This window comes from Sceloporus undulatus, chromosome 1, assembly GCF_019175285.1.
Source record: "Sceloporus undulatus isolate JIND9_A2432 ecotype Alabama chromosome 1, SceUnd_v1.1, whole genome shotgun sequence".
NCBI lineage: Eukaryota > Metazoa > Chordata > Lepidosauria > Squamata > Phrynosomatidae > Sceloporus > Sceloporus undulatus.
The window spans coordinates 122,138,505-122,158,627 of record NC_056522.1 but is presented as its reverse complement, the minus strand read 5'-3'; the positions used below and the strand labels follow the sequence as shown (position 1 = coordinate 122,158,627).

Sequence of the window (20,123 nt, the reverse complement as noted above, 5' to 3'; positions counted from 1 at the left end):
AAGAGATAATTGCACAAATGAACTTACTGCAAGTTTAATTTTCTTCTAAACGTACTCTTCACAACCCTTTAACTACTCTATTTACTGCTGCACTACCCTGTAAATCAGAGCATAAAAAGAAATCCTGATGGACATCTGTGCTTAGCTGAGCTGCATTAAACATTTAGTTGCATTAAACATTTTTGCACATTGGTAACACATAAGGAGGGAAAAGAATGAAACAGGCGGAAGGAAATGAAACGTATGGCAAATGTCATGCACCAGTTCCAGAATTAATTTTGAAAATACTTTATGACCTTGCTATTCTTTTATCTGGTCTAAATCTGAGGCTATGCCTGTTTGGTTAATATTTCCTCTGGGCTGTTTGTTCATTGGCAGTTTCACTCTTGTCCAGAAGATGTGAGGTATTTGGGCATATAGGTTCCACAGATATTACTCAACTGAACTGAAATGGTCTGCATTGCCTGTTGAAATATCCCTGGATTTGGATGGAAGATACTACTCAAATTACTCCATTTATTCATTTATTTAATTTAAATCCTGCATTTCAATGTGACCCAAGACAGCTCACAATTTGAGTTGGAACAAAACATAGTTAAAATTAAGTATTTGGTGTAAGGGTAATATACAGTGGATTCTTGTATCCGCTGGGGTTTGCTTCCAGGACAACTAATGGATACCAAAATACATGGATGCTCATGTCCCATTATATACAATAATCTAGTAAAATGGTGTGCCTTATATAAAATGGCAAAATCAGATTGAATCTGTGGATGCAGAATCCATGGATAAAGAAGGCTGATTGTACTTAAGATGAATGTTGTACCACAAATATTGTAAATTCCTCAAGGTACTGCACTATATATCCTTCAGGTTTATTTTCAAAAAATCAATCTATTTCTAGGAAGTTTTTACTGGCTCCTTACAACTTCATTTTTCACTTAAACAGATGCAACTATAATTTTCAAAAGGAGAATATAATTTTCCAGACTTGTGTTTCATAAGGTGTGCCTTCTAACTTCTACAAATAGTTGGCAAACATGGCATAATTCAGATACTTCTCTCTAGGCAATTTTAGAATCAACTTACTTGGAATCTTTTTTTTTTTAATAGACTCCCTCTATTCACTTATGGATGTGATTTCTGTTGCCAGGATAGCCTGGTGCATAGTATATTTTTATTTACAATTTGATCCATATAGTGCTACTATGCTATCTAGGGGACAATCCAGTTGTGAAGATTGTAAGGTCAACCTTTTCATGAAATTTTTTTATTGTTTGTGTATGTATAACCATAATGCCCTAAACAATAAAGGGAGAACAGAGCCAATGTAATATGTAGAAAGAAAACAAATAAAGAGTTAGTGTTATTTTTATGTCAGCTCTGACTTATGGCCACCCTATTCTAGGGTTTCCTTATTCAAATCTTCCATTTTTCCTGAATCTTAGTCCAGGACTCCAACCACTGTGCTGGCACTGATATTTCCATTTACTTCTAACAAAACCTACATATACATATATATTTTTGGTCCCACAACAAAATCACACTGTGGCTGTAAAACCTGAAGCGGTAGTACTTACTGGGTTCAAACAAGCACCATATAACTTGACAATATTAGGATGGTTCACACGTGAAAGCTGTCGAAGCTGAAATTTAAAAACAAGCAATTTATTTAAAGGCCAAATACTTAGGCCCAACTTGCTCATTTCTTAAAACTTTTTTCATGATTGATTCATAACCAATTATAAAAGACCAGGTTTGATGCTATATTATAATATTCTGTTTTCAAGAGTTGCCATCCACTTCCGTTCCTTACTTTAATCCCTATAAAGCTACAAAACAAGATATAAAGACTGCATTTTTAGAACACCTATTGCTACAATGACCCTCTGGATATGGCTCAAGATATTTGTCCTGTTACACATTTCACTTCTAAAATTTCCCTTGCTAGCCTATGATTCCCATTGATCTATTGCAAGTGTTTCTTTCTCAGTACTAAATTGGAACATAAAACCTGTATACAGGTCAGCCTTGACAGCCATTTATCTCTCCTAAATGACACCTCCCAGCAGGACCTCTCGTACTTTCCAAGTTTTCTGTGCAAAGAATTTAGAGAGAGAAGTGCCAGACATGTGCCTTTCCTTCAATAGTAGAGAGTGATGGTTTTTCGTCTCACATGAGCCCTGTTCAGATGCTGAGCATGATCCTGGATCAAGTAGAGCATTCTACTCACCTTCAAGCTAAGGAAGCTGACATTGAGGGAGTAAAGTCCATTCACAGTGAAACATAGGGGGACAGGCCAACATGCATGGCTCCATGCCTGAATGGCCACACAGAGAATTTGTGTAGGGAATTTCATACATTCAGAAGGCGGAAGAAAACTTGTTCCCAGTTCTAAGTTTTTTGAAACCCCAATATGTAGTAAGCAATGAAACCAGCTGTTTCTCACACTTCCAAAGGAACTGAGAGAATAATGTCCTTCTGTCACTTACTGCTGTGCTTGGAAAGTAGTCAGAGCAGTGAGCATTTTTCTTGCTGTTTCTGAATGCCCTTAGCAAGGATGGGCAACACAAAATCTAAATGAAGCCTTTCATAGCTGTGTATCTCCCTGGATCACCTAATGCCACTGAGAATCTAGTACCCTATTTCCCAGTAGGGTCACTTGTTCTGCAGAAGGAGATGCACAGGGAGGGCCTGGCAGTGTTGGTGGAAGGGATGAAACCCCTAAAGGGATCTGCACGGGCAATAAACACCAGAGGTTTTACACAATGAAAAATGAAAGGGTGATCCCCGTGCCTGTCCTCTACCATGTCAGACGAGATAAGAAGTTGGTGCTGTTTCTAAACAATGGCTACCCAAGTGTATCTAAGATGCTGATTTGCAGTTTAGAACAAATTCAAACTAAGATTTATATTTACACAGCTGCATATTGTAACAAAATGACAAGTGCCTTCAAGCCAAAGAGGCCATACTACACCTTTTCAAACACTTTTACACAGATGACCTTGTATTACTTTTATACACATCCTTTACAAATAATATTTAGCTTCATATCACAATTAGGAAGTGTATGGAAACCTTATATGCAAACCATTAGTTGCGATGACTAACTAATACTCCAATGAACTTGACATATCAACTAGCCAAGAAATCCACTAACACACTAAGTCTAGATTAAAATTCATTGCATATATATTTATATAGACTGACTCTAACTGTGAATTGCCTCTCTACTCAGTCAGTGGGACTGCAGCTGAAGAGACAGGAATAAGGTTTGGAATAGCTATGTACAAGGTGACTTCAGCTGAAGAAAAGAAAAAGAGTCACTTAAACCAATTCACAGACTATACTTATCTCTAAATATATAAAGCATTTTGCCATATCCTGTCATATCATCTTATGTGACAATGTAATACAGTATTGTAAATATTTTGGATGCCAGTTTATAGTGAAGTAAGAAACAAATGTGACTTAATTTCAAAATATAAATTGTCTTTATCTTGGATTTTGATGGGGTTTTAGCAACTTGTCTCAAAAGGACTTATGGTTGTAATTTTATTGTTGGCAGTACATTTGAATTTGCTGCTCACAAAGAGTAGTAATAATCTGCTTGTGCTTATTCAGTGACATACAATTTTGCCTTATTTACAAATTCACTAAGTAATTTCGGGTGTCTGATGGACAAAAACAAATAAACACATTTACTGATAGATAGTTTTGTTTCTTTCATATATAAACAATCAAAGTACAGCTCTTCTCAGACCAACTCAGATTCTTTTAGAAGGACCTAATTACAGTGTGCCCGCGTCATATGTGGGTGCGCTATACACAGCTTTCAGCATATGCTGAAAGCCGCGTGGGAATACATGGGGCACAAGAGGCAGCACATCCCATTAGGCTTAATGGGCCGTGCGCGCACTGCCGCACCACCGCATGCACGAGCCCCATTCAGTTAAATGGGGCTTGAGCATGCGTGGTATTTACTTTACGCTGGGAGTCCGGAATGGAACCCCCGCATAAAGCAAGGGGTCACTGTACTCCACAAATTTTGTATCCTTGTTAAACGCTCAGTGTCTGCCTTAATAGCAGTGCTCAGTCTTGGTTATACGTGCACCAAACTTTCTGGTCTTCTTTGGATCTACATTTTAATTTTTCATGGTTTGATTGGTTTAAAAACACATGCACACATACAATCTAAATATTGTTTAAAAAGAGTTGAACACATGAGAAGCGACAATTTCACTCTCTATTCTGCACATACAAGTGTGAATAGAGAAACTGAAGTATACAGTATTCACCATCCAGCCCACAAACTTCTTTCTTTCTACTGATACCCCCAATTAGTGACTGAGAAGAATTATTTAATCTTTCAGTTCCCTGCACCGAATTTTGCAATCAGGAAAGCTGTTTTAATAAGGTGAGTTATGCTTTGCAAGCTGGAAAGCTGTAATTTGTATGCTTGTTGGACATTGTCCAAACTGGTGAGAATTAAATCTGACGGCACATACTGTTCTTTGGCCTTGCATTCTGCTGGAATTCCACTGGAAGTCCCTGAGATTGGCTGTACAGTGGGCCCATGGTGTAGACCCCCCACCCTCATGGATACCAAAATCCATGGAAACGCAAGTCCCGTTATATACAATGGCTTGGTAAAATGGCAAAATCAAAGTTTGTTTTTTACATTTTTTTTCTTGTTTAGAGTATTTTCAAGCCATAGATGGATGAATTTCTGTATGCAGAATCCAAGAATATGGAGGGCCAACTGTATTATGTTACATCAATAACCCATCTGAAGTAATCTGCAGAGTTCATTATTCAAGATCAAAGCAGTTAACAGAATATCCATACAGACAAGAGTTCAACCTTTAATCATGCAAGAGAGCTTTCCCATATATGCACAAATGGTGGAAGTCATAGTCATAGCACTTTGGGAAATGCCCTAAATCCTTTCACCAACATGGCCAGTATGATTTTTATGGTTCATGGATGCCTCTTGCCAGTTTGCTTCTTCCCACAATGGAGCCATGAATTTCGGTATTCTGTCTTACACAACTCCATTTTTCCTTTTCACCTTAATCCGTGGAAGCTGGTTTCAGTATTAAATTGGTGCCCACTGGGGTAATGGCCTGGATGAGGACAAATAAACTGAAGCTTAATCCAGATGAGACAAGAGTTGCTCCTGGGAACTTACAAGGCTGATCAAGGAACGGGGGTACACAAATTGTGCTGGATGAGGTTACTCTCCCCCTAAAAACACAGATCTGCAGTTTGTGTGTACTGCTGGATTCAGCCCTCAACTGGGATACTCAGGTTTTTTTCAGTGGCTAGATGTTTATCTATAAAATTACAAGCAGTGTCCCAACTGTGTCTATTCCTAGGGATGCCTGACTTGACCAATGTGACATATTTTGGTTTCATCCCATTTGTGCATGCAGAGTTGTCCTCAAAGAATATTCAGAAACTTCAACTGATTGAAAGAGTTTTGAACAGAGTGTTTACTGGGACTGGTAACAGGAAGCACACAACACCCTTATTAAAATGACTCTATTAGTTGCCAGTCTGTTTCCAGGTGCAATCAAAAGTAGAGTTTATGACCCATAAATACCCATGAAGCCTACCATATATACTCAAATATAAATCGACCTCATGTATAAGTTGAGGGCAAGTTTGGGGGCCAAAATTATGGATTTTGATACAACCCATGGATAAGTCGAGGGTAAAATTTAGGGGCACATAGCAAAGGATCTAAATGATGAAGCAAAGGAAAACAATGTCAAAGAATGTCAAAAAATTCCAGCAGCCATAACTCTTGCCGCTCACTCTTAAAGCTGGATAGATAAGAGAGAAACTGGGATCGGTGCTTCCAGGACAGATTATACCCTTGCCTTTCACAAGGCGATGGTTCCTTCTTTTAAATAAGAGTTAAGATACAATACTTACATTGACCCGTGGATAAGTCGACTTAGGGTTTTGGGGTCAATTTTTTGACCTAAATTTCTAGACTTATACATGAGTATATACAGTAGGTCATACGGGGACTCTATATGACCAGATCTTCCCATAAGAGCTTTCACGTTCTAAGCTCCTTAGTGAAGGCACTTGTTTTGATCCCACACTCGCACATGCATATTTTGTGGGAACATAAGAAAAGACTTTATCTGTGACTGCCTCTGCTCTGTAACTCCCTTCCTAGGCTGGCTCATTCTGTCTTTTTTTACACGGCTAGGTGAAGATCCTTTTCTGCAAGCAGAAAAGGAACTTTTTACAGAGATGTAGTACTTTTATTTTTTTGCTTTTGAATCAGTGTTTTAAATTATTTTAATTCTAGACAATATAATATTATTTTAATATCACTTTTTAAACTATATGTGTTTTTACTTCTTTCTTTTTTTCTTTACTTTTTTTTGGTAGTCTTGCAAACCCGTGGAGTCCCAGTTTTGGCAAAAGGTAGAGCATAAAGAATAGAATAATTGAACACATCCTCATGGACATAAAAAAGTTTCTGAACACAATCTAGGAACAAATCTAAGAGAACATTTTATGACTCATGTATAAAATCATCACCAATACAAATCCATGGATTTTAAGACAGAAATTCTAATTACATATTACTGATGGTAGTTTTCAGTAGCTGCACCGAGTTCAAGCATAATCTAAATACTATTCCAGAATTAACAGACTGCTAGACTTTATTAGAATACATTTTAAAGCAAAATTATACCTCTACTATGAAGGCTTTTCTTTCAGATTCACTTTCAATTTGCTTAATGGCCACATCTTTCCCTCGCCATTTTGCTTTGCAAACTACTCCAAAGGCTCCTCTTCCAACAACCTAAGCAAAAAGGAAATTGGAAACATTGATAAATATGTCAAACAAATTATAGTTCCAATAATTATTTGCTTAACATTAAGGAAAGACCTAGTAAAACACACCTCTATGTTCTGCAAAAGGGCCCACATCATCTCTGAAGATGCATACATTTCATAAGCTCTTCACTGTGGAGAGCCAGCATGGTGGAGCGGTTTGAGCATTGGACTATGACTTTAGAGAACATCTTGTGAACACATTTTGACAAGAAAACTCTGGGATACGTTTTTCTTAGGGTTGCCATAAGTCAAAAATGACTTGAAAGCACACAACAATAAACAACCCCTTGTTTTCAGAACACTTGACAAGTAACAAAACTGTAGTTTAATCATGTACCTGGAAACTACTTCACAATATTGGTGGGCTGAGTTTCACCTGTTGCATCTTGGTGTGCCAGTTTCTCTAGATGAATTTTCACACTCATGTATTTGATTTTGAATGTGCCCAACAACAGAAGCTCCCTGTACACTAATCTCTCTTGGGGATGCAAGCTCATTTTTCCTCCTCCTCCTGCATTCATACTGACTCCCTTCCTCTTGTTGCTAGCAGCAGCAGTCTCATCATTTGGGCAGAATGGGGGAAGACACAAAAAGGTAACTTTTAAAAGTTTAAAACTTAATCCCCCCACCCAATTAACCTGATCCTCTAGTGAAGCTTATATTATTAATGTGTTACCTCTCTCACACCCTCCTTTCCTCCTTGTTACAGGCTCCTGAGCTCACCACTAACTACACCTAACTTACAAACAAACAGTGCAAGGCAACCATCTATGTGACCCTCCTTCCTTCCCGTCTCCACTACTCTGAATCAGAAAAGACTCATTATGTTACACAGAAAAATAATAAAATCAAAGCTCTGCTTGTTACAAGCAAAAAGGTAACACCATTCCAGGTCCTGAGCAAAAACTAACTAGTTACCAAAGCAACTTGTTACATCTTATTTCCAAGCACTGATCCAGTTCCTAATCAAAGTAGACTTCCACATGAATTTGTCAGAACTAATAATTAAACTCATTTTCTTTGTTACACAGGCTAAAGAGATTCCATTTCTGAGGGTATTACTTTTACAAACGTTTCATACAGCTCTGTAGGTGTTCAACTGAAGTATAGCTAACTTTACTAGCTTTAAGTTCTTGACATTCAAATAAATGCAAGAAACTCATTTTTTTCAGATGTGTTTGATCAATGATGTTGGTCTCCAAATCCAAGAGTGGCAAGGTGACAATCTGAAACTGGAAGCTGTATTTGCCCCATAGGCAAGAGAAGCAGTTTACTGAGAAATGATGCATTCTACAGTTTGAGATGAACTGTTCTTTGTATTTGACTGAATTCCATTTCCACATCTTTGTGCCACTACAAATTCCTTCCTTATTCTGTTATGAATTTCACAGAACAGTGTTTGTGATATTTTGCTAGAAGACTGGGAGAGTAAAGTTCGTCTTCAGGCACCAGTGAGCATACATTCAGACCAATACTAAGTATCGGCATAAACACTTTTGTTGTCTCACAGATGGATGGACGATTTAATTATAACTACTTGCATTTGTCTGATTATTGGCAAGAACAAAAGTTGATCAACGATGCAATATGTATGCACACAATGCCATTAGTGCTGGGATTTGTTTGCCCAAAGAGCAAAACGTTTAGTGAATCTTTCACCAACTGTCTGCGTTCCATTGACTTCAGTGGGGCTTATCATTTCATCTAGTTTGTGAGCATTTCTGTTGGGTGATCTGTCAAGTTCTATATGCATACCCTTTCCCCCAGCTATGTACAGCTAGTAGTTCCTGCCTGGCTATTTGGATCCAGTCTCTTTTCTTCTTCATAGTGGACATTTTTGTTGTTATAACTGTGTGCTTTCATTGCTATTCATTCAGAGGCAAGTATGTGGCAATGGGGCACAGGGCTAAGGACAGGTGGAGGTATGTAGAGAAGTTTGTCCTTTGAAGTACTGTACTTCCTTGTGGGAACTTGCAACAATTGGTCACTTCTGCCCTGGCCAGGGGCTTTGGTGCATTACATAGCCCCTAAGCCCATGGCTGATCTAACCTGACTTTCATAAATGCATGGCTTGCACTGGTCTGGATGTCAGTCATCATTGGTACACTGTGACTGGTCTGTTTTCATGTCATGCCAGTATTGATCTGGAAGATGCAATTTAATCAAGATTTATGCAGTCTTCATTCTTGTTCTTGGTTACCCCATCTGTCCTTCATTTTGTTTCCAACTATGGGCCCAAATTTTCTGTTCCATGACTACAAGTTTAGATTTGTTTGCCTTAGGCGTATATTTTAGGGAGCAAGGGGCATATGGATAACTGAGGGGGCATATGGATAACTGAGGACCGTGGGTGGGCAACAACATATTGGGATATAAGACCATGAAGGATTTGACATTGGGCTGAACAGTTATTGCTGGATTGGGAGCAGAAAAAATGTATTCACTGTAAGGATTTTTAAGAGGGGTATCACATAAAAAGATCCATGAGAGACTTTGACAAGAGTTAAGGTGGGAGAGGGTGGCACTTTGGAAATTGGATTGCCACTCACATCACCCCTTATCACTAGCTATGCTGGCCATGTCTGATGGGCACTTTAATGTATCTGAAGGACTAAACATTTCTCAGCCTGACATGAGTAAGTGAAGGCACTGTCAGCCACATGTCTATATTTTACTGGGTAATGGTTTATTACAGTTTCCCAGCACATATGTGCAAGTGAAGTTACACAAATGTAGGATGCTCACATATGAAAATACACCCATAGGCTTCATTCCCTTTCTCTCCTAGTACCTTCAACCAAGAGCTCTCAGGATAATATGATATGAAGTGGCCTAAGGCTTTCCATGACTGATACAAAACATGTTCTCCACTATATTCTTCCTAGACTGCAAACTGTCAACCCTCCCATTATAATAATATAAGGAAATACAAAATGCCACTTGAGGCTGCATAGATATGAAGTCAAAGGCTTTCCATGGCTGGCATCCATAGATTTTTGTGGGCTTTTTGGGCTCTGTGGCCATGTTCTAGAAGAATTTTTTCCTGACGTTTCACCAGCATCTTTAGAGAATGCTTGCCTGGAAAGGACTCCTTTCCATGCCAGCGTTCTCTGAAGATGCCCGCCACAGATGCTGGTGAAACGTCAAGAAGAAACTCTTCTAGAACATGGCCACAGAGCCCCAAAAAACCCACAAAAATTTATGCTGCATAGATAGCTTGAAAAATTAAACTTGCTGCAAAGAATTGTAAGGTCTACTAACTGTCATAGTGTGGGACTTTTAGATGTGTGTATCTTTTGGGTTTGTTCCATGTATGCCTTTGGGGTATGTTCAGATCTTGATGTGAGCCAAATATCAACAGGTTAGCTTCAGATCTAAATTTTGGAACCTAGACTCAGGGCAGGTACTTTATAAAGTGCTTTGGGTGTGTGTAAATTCTTCCTTCTCAAAGGAATTACTCAGTGGTTTAGAGTAACTGACCCAGGATTACCCTGAAATGGCTGAGTAGACACTTGAGCCTGAATTTATGCAGTCTAACACTGGTCCAAAACACACTGCAGAAATAATCCAGTCTGAGACTACTTTATCTGTCCTGGCTCAATGCTAGAAGATCCTGGGAAGTGTAGTTTTGTGAGGCATTTAGCCTTCTCTGTCAGAGAGAGCTGCAGTGTGTTTGATCCAAAGGGATCAAAAAGAGGGATTTGGAAAGAAATTAAACGTGAATAGGAAGGTGGCATTCATATAGATTGCGCTGCTTTGCTTTGCTGTTGTTGTTGTTGTTATTACTGTATTACGCATTATCTACAGAGTGCGGATGCCCCCAACCTCTCAATCCCGGGGAGCGTAGTAGTGTCTGTGAGACCCATAGCCTTCTCTGCCAGGGAGAGCTCCGGTGCCACAGACCCTGCAACCCCAGCATTCCTAGCCGTCAAAGCGGCCTCAGCCTGGCTGATCCCCGCAGTGCAGGCGCCCCTCGGCCTCTCCCTCCCCGTCGTCTTCCGGGGACACCGACCTCTTCCACCTCGATGGCCTTGTAGTCGATCTCCTCGAAGTTGAGCACGGGCGGCGTTTCAATCATGTCCACGGAGGCGGCCGAAGACATCCCTCCGTCGGCGCCTCTTCGTGTCCCTGCCGCCTCCTCCTCCTCCTCCTCCCCCGGGCCCTTCGTCGTCCCTCCCGGGCGGCGGCGGCGACGGCAGCGGCGGGGTCTCCCCTCTGCTCGGCGGCAGGAGCAGCAGGAGCAGGCCTCCCGAGCCGCCCAGAGGCCTCATGCGAGGCTCCTGCGGGGCTTCACTGAGCCTGGAGCCCCCTCATTATTACCCCCGGCGGCGCCCAGCCTCCCCTCAAACACAGGCACTGCTAGGCCGCGGAGCCTGGGGGTCGCCTCGCCGAGGGCGCCGGGGAGGAGCGCGCCCGAGGGGAGGCCAGGAAAGCCTCACAAGGGCCAGGCCTCCTCCTCCTCGTCGTCGTAGGCCTCGGCCCTCCTCTTCCTCCCTTCCCCGCTGCTCCGCCTCCCTCAGGCCCCGAGGAAGCAGAGGATGGAAAGGCCCAGGAGGAGGAGGCTGGAGAGGCCCCGCAAAATGGAGGCCTTTCCTTCTCTTCCTTTCTTTTTTGTGTCTGTGGAATTGGCTCCCAAACATTTTTTTTATTAGTATTAAATTATTTAATAGCTGTACACATAGAACTTACTTTCTACATAGCAGAGGTACATAAAATTCAACATCTTTGTACATATTGTACAAATATATATTTATACACACACATTTGTGTGTGTATACACACACACACACACACACATATATGTATGTATACACAAACACACACTCATCCCTCCATATTTGTGGATTTGATTATTCACAGATACTGATTAATATGTTATCTCTAGGAATATCTAGGTCAAATTTAACCAAACGTTGCACTGAAAGGCCTAGAGATCGCTAGAGAGAACACTCCACTAGGCCTTTGTAGCTCCTCCAATGCAGTCCTATGGTCAGTGTCTGTCAGACGTTGGCCACAGAGTTGCCCTGGAGGACCTAGGGATCCCTGGAGAGAACACTCCACTAGGCCTTTGTAGCTCCTCCAATGCAGTCCTATGGTCAGTGTCTGTCAGACGTTGGCCACAGAGTTGCCCTGGAGGACCTAGGGATCCCTGGAGAGAACACTCCACTAGGCCTTTGTAGCTCCTCCAATGTAGGGTCAGTGTCTGTCGGACGTTGGCCACAGAGTTGCCCTGGAGGACCAGAGATTCCTGGAGAGAACACTCCACTAGGGCCTTTGTAGCTCCCTCCAATTGCGTCATGGTCAGTGTCTGTCGGACGTTGGCCACAGAGTTGCCTGGAGGACCTAGAGATCCTGGAGAGAACACTCACTAGGCCTTGTAGCTCCCCAATGCAGTCCTATGGTCAGTGTCTGTCGGACGTTGGCCACAGAGTTGCCCTGGAGGACCTAGAGATCCGGAGAGAACACTCCACTAGGCCTTTGTAGTCCTCCAGGCAGTCTATGGTCAGTGCTCTGTCGGAACGTTGGCCACAGAGTTGCCCTGGAGGACCTAGAGATTCCTGGAGAGAACACTCCACTAGGCCTTTGTAGCTCCTCCAGGCAGTCCTATGGTCAGTCTGTCGACGTTGACCACAGAGTTGCCCAGGAGGACTAGGGATTCCTAGAGAAACACTCAACTAGGCCTTTGTAGCTCCTCCAATGCAGTCCTATGGTCAGTGTCTGTCAGACGTTGGCCACAGAGTTGCCCTGGAGGACCTAGGGATCCCTAGAGAGAACACTCCACTAGGCCTTTGTAGCTCCTCCAATGCAGTTCCTATGGTCAGTGTCTGTCGGACGTTGGCCACAGAGTTGCCCTGGAGGACCTAGGATCCCTAGAGAGAGACCACTCCACTAGGCCTTTGTAGCTCCTCCAATGCAGTCCTATGGTCAGTGTCTGTGCGACTTGGCCACAGAGTTGCCCTGGAGGACCTAGAGATCCTAGAGAAACACTCCACTAGGCCTTTGTAGCTCCTCCAATGCAGTCCTATGTTCTGTCTGTCGACGTTGGCCACAGAGTTGCCCTGGAGGACCTAGGGATCCTAGAGAGAACACTCCACTAGGCCTTTGTAGCTCCTCCAATGCAGTCCTATGGTCAGTGTCTGTCGGACGTTGGCCACAGAGTTGCCCTGGAGGACTAGAGATCCTAGAGAGAACACTCCACTAGGCCTTTGTAGCTCCTCCAAGCAGTCCTATGGTCAGTGTCTGTGCACGTTGGCCACAGAGTTGCCCTGAGGACCTAGAGATCCCGGAGAGAACACTCCACTAGGCCTTGTAGCTCCTCCAGGGCAGTCCTATGGTCAGTGTCTGTCGGACGTTGGCCACAGAGTTGCCCTGGAGGACCTAGAGATTCCTGGAGAGAACACTCCACTAGGCCTTTGTAGCTCCTCCAGGGCAGTCCTATGGTCAGTGTCTGTCGGACGTTGCCACAGAGTTGCCCAGAGGACCTAGGGATTCCTGAGAGGAACACTCCACTAGGCCTTTGTAGCTCCTCCAATGCAGTCCTATGGTCAGTTGTCTGTCGGACGTTGGCCACAGAGTTGCCCTGGAGGACCTAGGGATTCTAGAGAGAACACTCCACTAGGCCTTTGTAGCTCCTCCAATGCAGTCCTATGGTCCAGTGTCTGGTCGGACGTTGGCCACAGAGTTTGCCCGGAGGACTAGGATTCCTAGAGAGAACACTCCACTAGGCCTTTGTAGCCCCCTCCAATGCAGTCCTATGGTCAGTGTCTGTCGGACGTTGGCCACAGAGTTGCCCGGAGGACCTAGGTTCCTAGAGAGAACACCACTAGGCCTTGTAGCTCCTCCAATGCAGTCCTATGGTCAGTGTCTGTCGGACGTTGGCCACAGAGTTGCCCTGGAGGACCTAGGGATCCAGAGAGAACACTCCACTAGGCCTTTGTAGCTCCTCCATGCAGTCCTATGGTCAGTGTCTGTCGGACGCGTGGCCACAGAGTTGCCCTGGAGGACTAGGGATCCCTAGAGAGAACACTCCACTAGGCCTTGTTAGCCTCCAATGCAGTCCTATGGTCAGTGTCTGTCGGACGTTGGCCACAGAGTTGCCCTGGAGGACCTAGGATCCTAGAGAGAACACTCCATAGGCCTTTGTAGCTCCTCCAATGCAGTCCTATGTCAGTGTCTGTCGGACGTTGGCCACAGAGTTGCCCTGGAGGACATAGAGATCCCTAGAGAGAACACTCCACTAGGCCTTGTAGCTCCTCCAATGCAGTCCTATGGTCAGTGTCTGTCGGACGTTGGCCACAGAGTTGCCCTGGAGGACATAGAGATCCCTAGAGAGAACACTCCACGGCCTTTGTAGCTCCTCCAGGCAGTCCTATGGTCAGGTCTGTCGGCGTTGGCCACAGAGTTGCCCTGGAGGACAAGAGATCCCTAGAGAGAACACTCCACTAGGCCTTTGTAGCTCCTCCAATGGCAGTCCATGGTCAGTGTCTGTCGGACGTTGGCCCACAGAGTTGCCCTGGGAGGACATAGAGATCCCTAAGAGAAAACTGCCACTAGGCCTTTGGAGCTCCCAGGGCAGTCCTATTAGTGTCTGTCAGACGTTGGGCCACAGAGTGGCCCTGGAGGACATAGATACCCTAGAGAGAACCTCCACTAGGCCTTTGTAGCCCCTCCATGCAGTCCTAGGGTCAGTGTCTGTCGGACGTTGGCACAGAGTTTGCCCCTGGAAGAGGACATGAGAATCCCTAGAGAGAACACTCCACTAGGGGCCTTTGTTAGCCCCTCCAGGCGTCCTATGGTCAGTGTCTGTCGGACGTTGGCCACAGAGTTGCCCTGGAGGACCTAGAGATTCCCGGAGAGGCCTCCTCTCAGGTAAAAACGTGGTGCTTTTCTTATTTGTGGTTTTCCCACATCCACGGGGGTCTTGTGCCCCCAACCCTAGAGAATATGGAGGGACAAGTGTGTGTGTGTGTGTATGTGTATATGTGTGTGTGTATATATATATATATATATATGTACATAAATGTACATGTCATCTGATTTCCCTTATTCCCAAAGCACCTCAGTTCTTTCCCATTTCTCTTGAAACTGGTCTTCTGTTTTACCATTTATAATCATAGTTAATCTGTCCATTATTGACAGATCATTTAACTTTATTATCCTTGTATCTTCAAACTAATACAAGGACAGTCTTGTCCTTCCAATGTCTCCTCACAAGTGTTAGGCGGGCCACTGTAATCATATGTAAAAATACGCCTACTTCTTCTTGGTTGAGCTTCCTTTTTATATCCTTGGTAATATTTGATTTAAAAAAAGTTCTGGATTCATCTCAAATTCAGTTTGAAAAAATAACTTGAATTCTTTTTTCCCCATGAATTATTTCCCCAAGTTTTATTGCCTCTTTGCACTTCCACCACACGTGATAAAATGCGGCGTTGGGTTGCTCACATTTCCATCAGTTAGAAATGGAGGCCTTTTCAAAGGGGTGGTGTTGGGAAGGGGAGACATGGCTGAATGAAAGCAATAAAAACACTCCTAGGGTTGTAAATCCTTGCTTCTCAGCCAGGTTCAAAATGGAGGATACTTTTGAATCCTTCCTGGACAGAATAAAAATAAAACATACTAATAGGAATGTTAATCCATGCTTCTTAGTCAGGCTCAGAATGGAGGACGCTCTGGGATTCTTCTTGGACCGAAGGGTGACATGGAGGATGTGTCCTGGAAAAGGAGGGCCCCTGGCCACTCTGTCCTAACCACAAAGGTGGAGAAGGCACCACAAAATGGAGGGCATTTGAAGGGGCGAAGAATGGGAGGACATGGATGAATAAAAGCTAAAAACACTCTTATGCTGCTTAGGCTCAAAAGGGAGGACATTTCAAGAAAAATGGAGGACATGGCCAAACAAAAGCTAAAAAACTGCTCATAAATACATACATGTCCCTTATACAGTGGTACCCCAGGATACGAAAGCACCGCCTTACGAAATTCCCGGGATACGAAAAAAATCAATAGGAAAAAACTGTTCCGGGTTACGAAGGTTTTTTCGGGTTACGAAAAAAAATTTGGTGCTTTTCGGCGCTATTTCGCACGAAATCGCGGCTTTTCCCCATTAGCGCCTATGGCTTTTTCGGCTTACGAAGGATTTCGGGTTACGAACGCGGCGGCGGAACGAATTATTTTCGTAACCCGGGGTACCACTGTACATTTCAAATATCAAACTTTGATTTTCCAATTTTTATAAGGGACACCATTTTGCTATGCCATTATATTTAATGGGACTTGAGCATCCACGGATTTTGTTATCCACGGGAGATCTTGGAACCAAACCCCAGTGTATAACAAGGATCCACTGTATAAACTTGTGCTTTCTAGTCATGCTCAAAATGGGGAACAGTTAAAATGGGGTCACTCCGCCCTGAAGTTTGATGTGGGCTGCCTCTTAGCTGTGGAAAGCTTTGTGCTTTCCTCTAAGTAGGATCTGACTTGGCCTGAGGCGCCGGGAGGAAGAGAGAACCTCTGCATCTGCACTGTTGAAATAATCAAGTCACTTTAACTATTGTGGCTCAATGGTAAGGAATTCTAGGAACTGTAGTTTGTTGTGACACCAGAGCTCTCTGATGAGAGGGGTCAAGCAGACTGGCAGCTTTTATTGCACCCCTTTTGCAGCTAGGTTTGGACTGTCTTCAGCAGCCGCGGTGCAACTTTGAGGCAGTCTGCGTCATCTGAATGCCATGTCCCCAGCTTGGTCCGAAGCTTGCAATTTTGGCCTGTCTGTTTCAGGACAGAGAAGGCTAGTTGACTCACAAAACTACAAATCCCAGCATTCCATAGCATTGAGCCTTGGCAGTTAAAGCATTGTCAAACTGGATGATTTCTGCATTTGCGGATTCAGCCTCAGTTAACGCCACACAGGAGCAAATGGCCAAGGAGGGATAGGAAAGTGAAAGGTCATGATCTGCACTGCAGTCCAAGAAAAGATGCTTCCTCCCCTCCCCCCAGCAGTGTGGTGCCTGTTGTTGTTGTTGTTAACTGCCCTGAAGTTGACCTCAACTCACGGTAACCCTGTGAATGAGACATCTCCAAGATCCCCACCCTTCACTGCTTTGCTCAGGTCCATAGCCTCCCCAACTGAGTCTACCCATCTGGTGTGTGGTCTTCCTTTCTTTCTGGGACTGGGTTCAGGCTTGACCAGTTCTAGGGGCCATTTGTTTGTCTTTTTGGCTCTCCAGGGTATCCTCAGCACTCTTCTCCAGCACCACATCTCAAATTAGTTGATTTTTGAGATTATCACATGAGACAGGAGGGATTGCTCTCGTCCTTACCCTGTCCTTATCGCTTCTGCACTTATCCCATCCTTCTCCCATCAGTGGCACATTTCATTGTATTGCGAGTTTCCATTAATACAAACTGACAGGGCCATAATAATAATAATAATATTAATAATAATAATAATAATAATAATAATAATAATAATAATAATAATAATAATAATAATTTATATTCTGCCTCTCCAAGGAGATCAAAGTGGCTAACAATAATAAAATAACATTAAAATACATAATCCATAAACCCTCCTATCCACAATAAAAATACATTTTAATTATAAAACTAAGCAAGGATAATTGAGGGGCAATTGATGGGAGGCCACTGAGAGGCTAGTTTAGGAAAGCCTATCAGAAGACATACATCTTGACTGCCTTTTTAAAGCCATGCCACTTCAGGGATAGGAGAAGGACTGAATAAGCACAATGTCATCTGAAAAACTCCGTGTGATCACAGGGGAAGGACAGGACAAAAACGTCCCATCCCCGTGTGATAATCTCCACTGGCATCTTTCTTTACTGTCCAGCTCTCACACCTGTACATGGTGATGAGGAATACAATGTCTTGGATAATTCTTACTTAATGCTCAATTGTATACTGTTTAGATTCCTGTCCAGTTCTTTAATTGATGCTCTTCCTAGTCCTAGTTTATTTCTTGACTGCAATCTCTTCTTTGGTATAGAATCATAGAGTTGGAACAGACCACAAGGGCCATCCAGTCCAACCTCCTGCCGTGCAGGAACTCCCAATGAAAGCATACCCGACTATTTCCAGATATCATTATCTGTGATATGCTTTAGGTGGCCATTCTGGACCTAGAAGGGAAGAAGAAACACCGATCAGTATTTGAACCAAATTACGGTAACTCTAACTATTTCAATTTTCTCATTGTCTAGGATGAATTCTTCTAGATATTCTGTGGTCATTATTATTGTTTTTTTAATGTTCAGCTTCAATCCAACCTTGGCACTTTCCTCCTTGACCTTCTTTGTTTATTTCTGCTAGTAGTATTCTGTCATCTGCATATATAAGACTATTAATCTCCCTTCCTCCGATCTTCACTCCTCCTTTCTCTGAGTCCAAGCCTGCTTCGCATACCATATTTTCTGCATGCAGGTTATGCAGCCTTGCCTGACTTCTTTGCTAAATGATTTGAAAGCACACAACAACAATAACAACAACAACAAACGTATCCATATCTTTGAACTGTGCTGTAAAAAGAATAGTTTCAGATCTGTCTTGCTGCCATGCCATTACCAAAATGCTGGCAACAGCATGAATCTTACACCATTTTTATTATTAATGAACCCTGTGAGAGGGATGGAAATGGAAAGAGTAACCTAGATGAATCCTTATAAAGCAGCATAGTCCATGCAACTACAAACATCATTGTTGGAGAAAGAGCTGCTTAGTCTTTTTTTCAAAACCTCCTGGGCAACTCAACACAGCTCACTAAAGTGTTCTACTGCACAGCTGTTGCTATGAAATCCCCATTCATTTGATGGAAAAGAATTTCAGGATGCACATATTTATGAAATATTTTGCTTAATTTACATTTCCCAATTTTCTAAGCTGAACACTTTCCCATAGCTGCTTCTTTGGCATTCTTACATCTTGACAAGTTTTGTTAATATTATTAATGAGGTTACAGGAATGAAGTTGCTTTAATTTTCTTGTATAAATGTTTGCACAGCTTTCCAGTTTTCAGAGTAAGGAAGGCACCTGTATTATTTTCTGCACAAAGGTGATGTTTAGCATCACTTTACTGGCTGACAAACTGAGATACACATCTGCTATCTAACCTAGATAATGAGTATCAATTATACATCTGCTCACACTTCTAACATAGATAATGAGTAGCAATTCAGAGCAGTGGGTAGTACTTGTAGGCCTGCACCTTATGATACAGAGTGTGCATAGTTATATGAGATAGAATATCTCTTACAGATATGTGTACAAGAAAGAAAAAGTATTATATAAGTACACAAACTAGATCAGTGTGTGATGTGGAGAACTGATGAATCTGTATGAAAGAGAAAGAATGGAGAGAGAATAACATGGCTGAGATCTATGTGTGTTTTGGTAAACAATTTATGTTACACAGGAAGAGCAATGGTGGGGAAATCTATCAGCAACATCCTTCTTGCAAAAGCTCAGAATGGTGGCTATTGTATTGTATCCCCTTTCCTTTCGGTATCCCTTTTCCTTTCGCCATTTTTCTTCAGTCCTAAATGAATGACTTCCCATTTGATTCTAAAGTTTAAAGATTCATAAGAAAACAGCACCAAGAGCCAGATAGCAACTCAGTTCCAATAATTATCAGTGCTGTGATTTAACACATAAACCAAGTGACGTGGAAATGCTTCATATTTCCCTTGACCGGGATAGCTTATAGGTAGTTATAGCAGTGGGCTGTTTATTTGTGCTGGAGACTTTACAGGTCCAAGACAAAGAAACAGCTGAGCAAGCGTCTTCATCTTACATCTCATTCAGGTGTTTCTCTTGTATACTTAGTCAATGTGTGTTCATGGGGCGCATGCTAGCCTTATCTCTTGCCCATCTCAGTTTCTGTTGTCCCAGAATATCCTCTGATCATGGACAGAGGAAGCTCTCCATTTCAGAAAGCTATCTTCTGGTTTTTTGGGGGAGTGGGGGTGGGGTGATGGAATTATATGGTATTCAATACACAATTCAAGTAAGGGTATAGTTTCTGGCATTACAAGCATTACAGTTGTGATGCTTCTGATTATAATCCAATCATGCAACCATTGATTATCTGGATTAGGAATGGTTGTTGTAATTACAGTATATGTAACAGTTATGCTGTGCTGTAAATGCGTAGTATAATTTTACAAACTAAGGGCCTCAACAGACCGGCACTAAACACCGGCATCGGGGCGGAATGGGGGACATGGCAGCCGCACACTGTACACCCC

At 42.7% G+C, this 20,123-nt stretch overlaps 1 protein-coding gene across 3 annotated transcripts in view; it reads right to left on the bottom strand.

The window, feature by feature from the left end:
- Positions 1-11,360, bottom strand: part of MAP3K7 (mitogen-activated protein kinase kinase kinase 7) — a 49,859-nt gene extending 38,499 nt beyond the window's left edge. For all 3 annotated transcript variants that reach the window (XM_042464935.1, XM_042464945.1, XM_042464953.1), the window contains exons 1-3: positions 10,880-11,360; positions 6,722-6,832; positions 1,581-1,646 (exon numbers count right to left, since the gene is read on the bottom strand). In XM_042464935.1, the coding sequence (XP_042320869.1) occupies positions 1,581-1,646; positions 6,722-6,832; positions 10,880-10,969 (267 nt within the window). In that variant the 5' untranslated portion in view covers positions 10,970-11,360. The remainder of the gene's footprint in view (positions 1-1,580; positions 1,647-6,721; positions 6,833-10,879) is intronic.
- Positions 11,361-20,123: the final 8,763 nt, after the last annotated feature.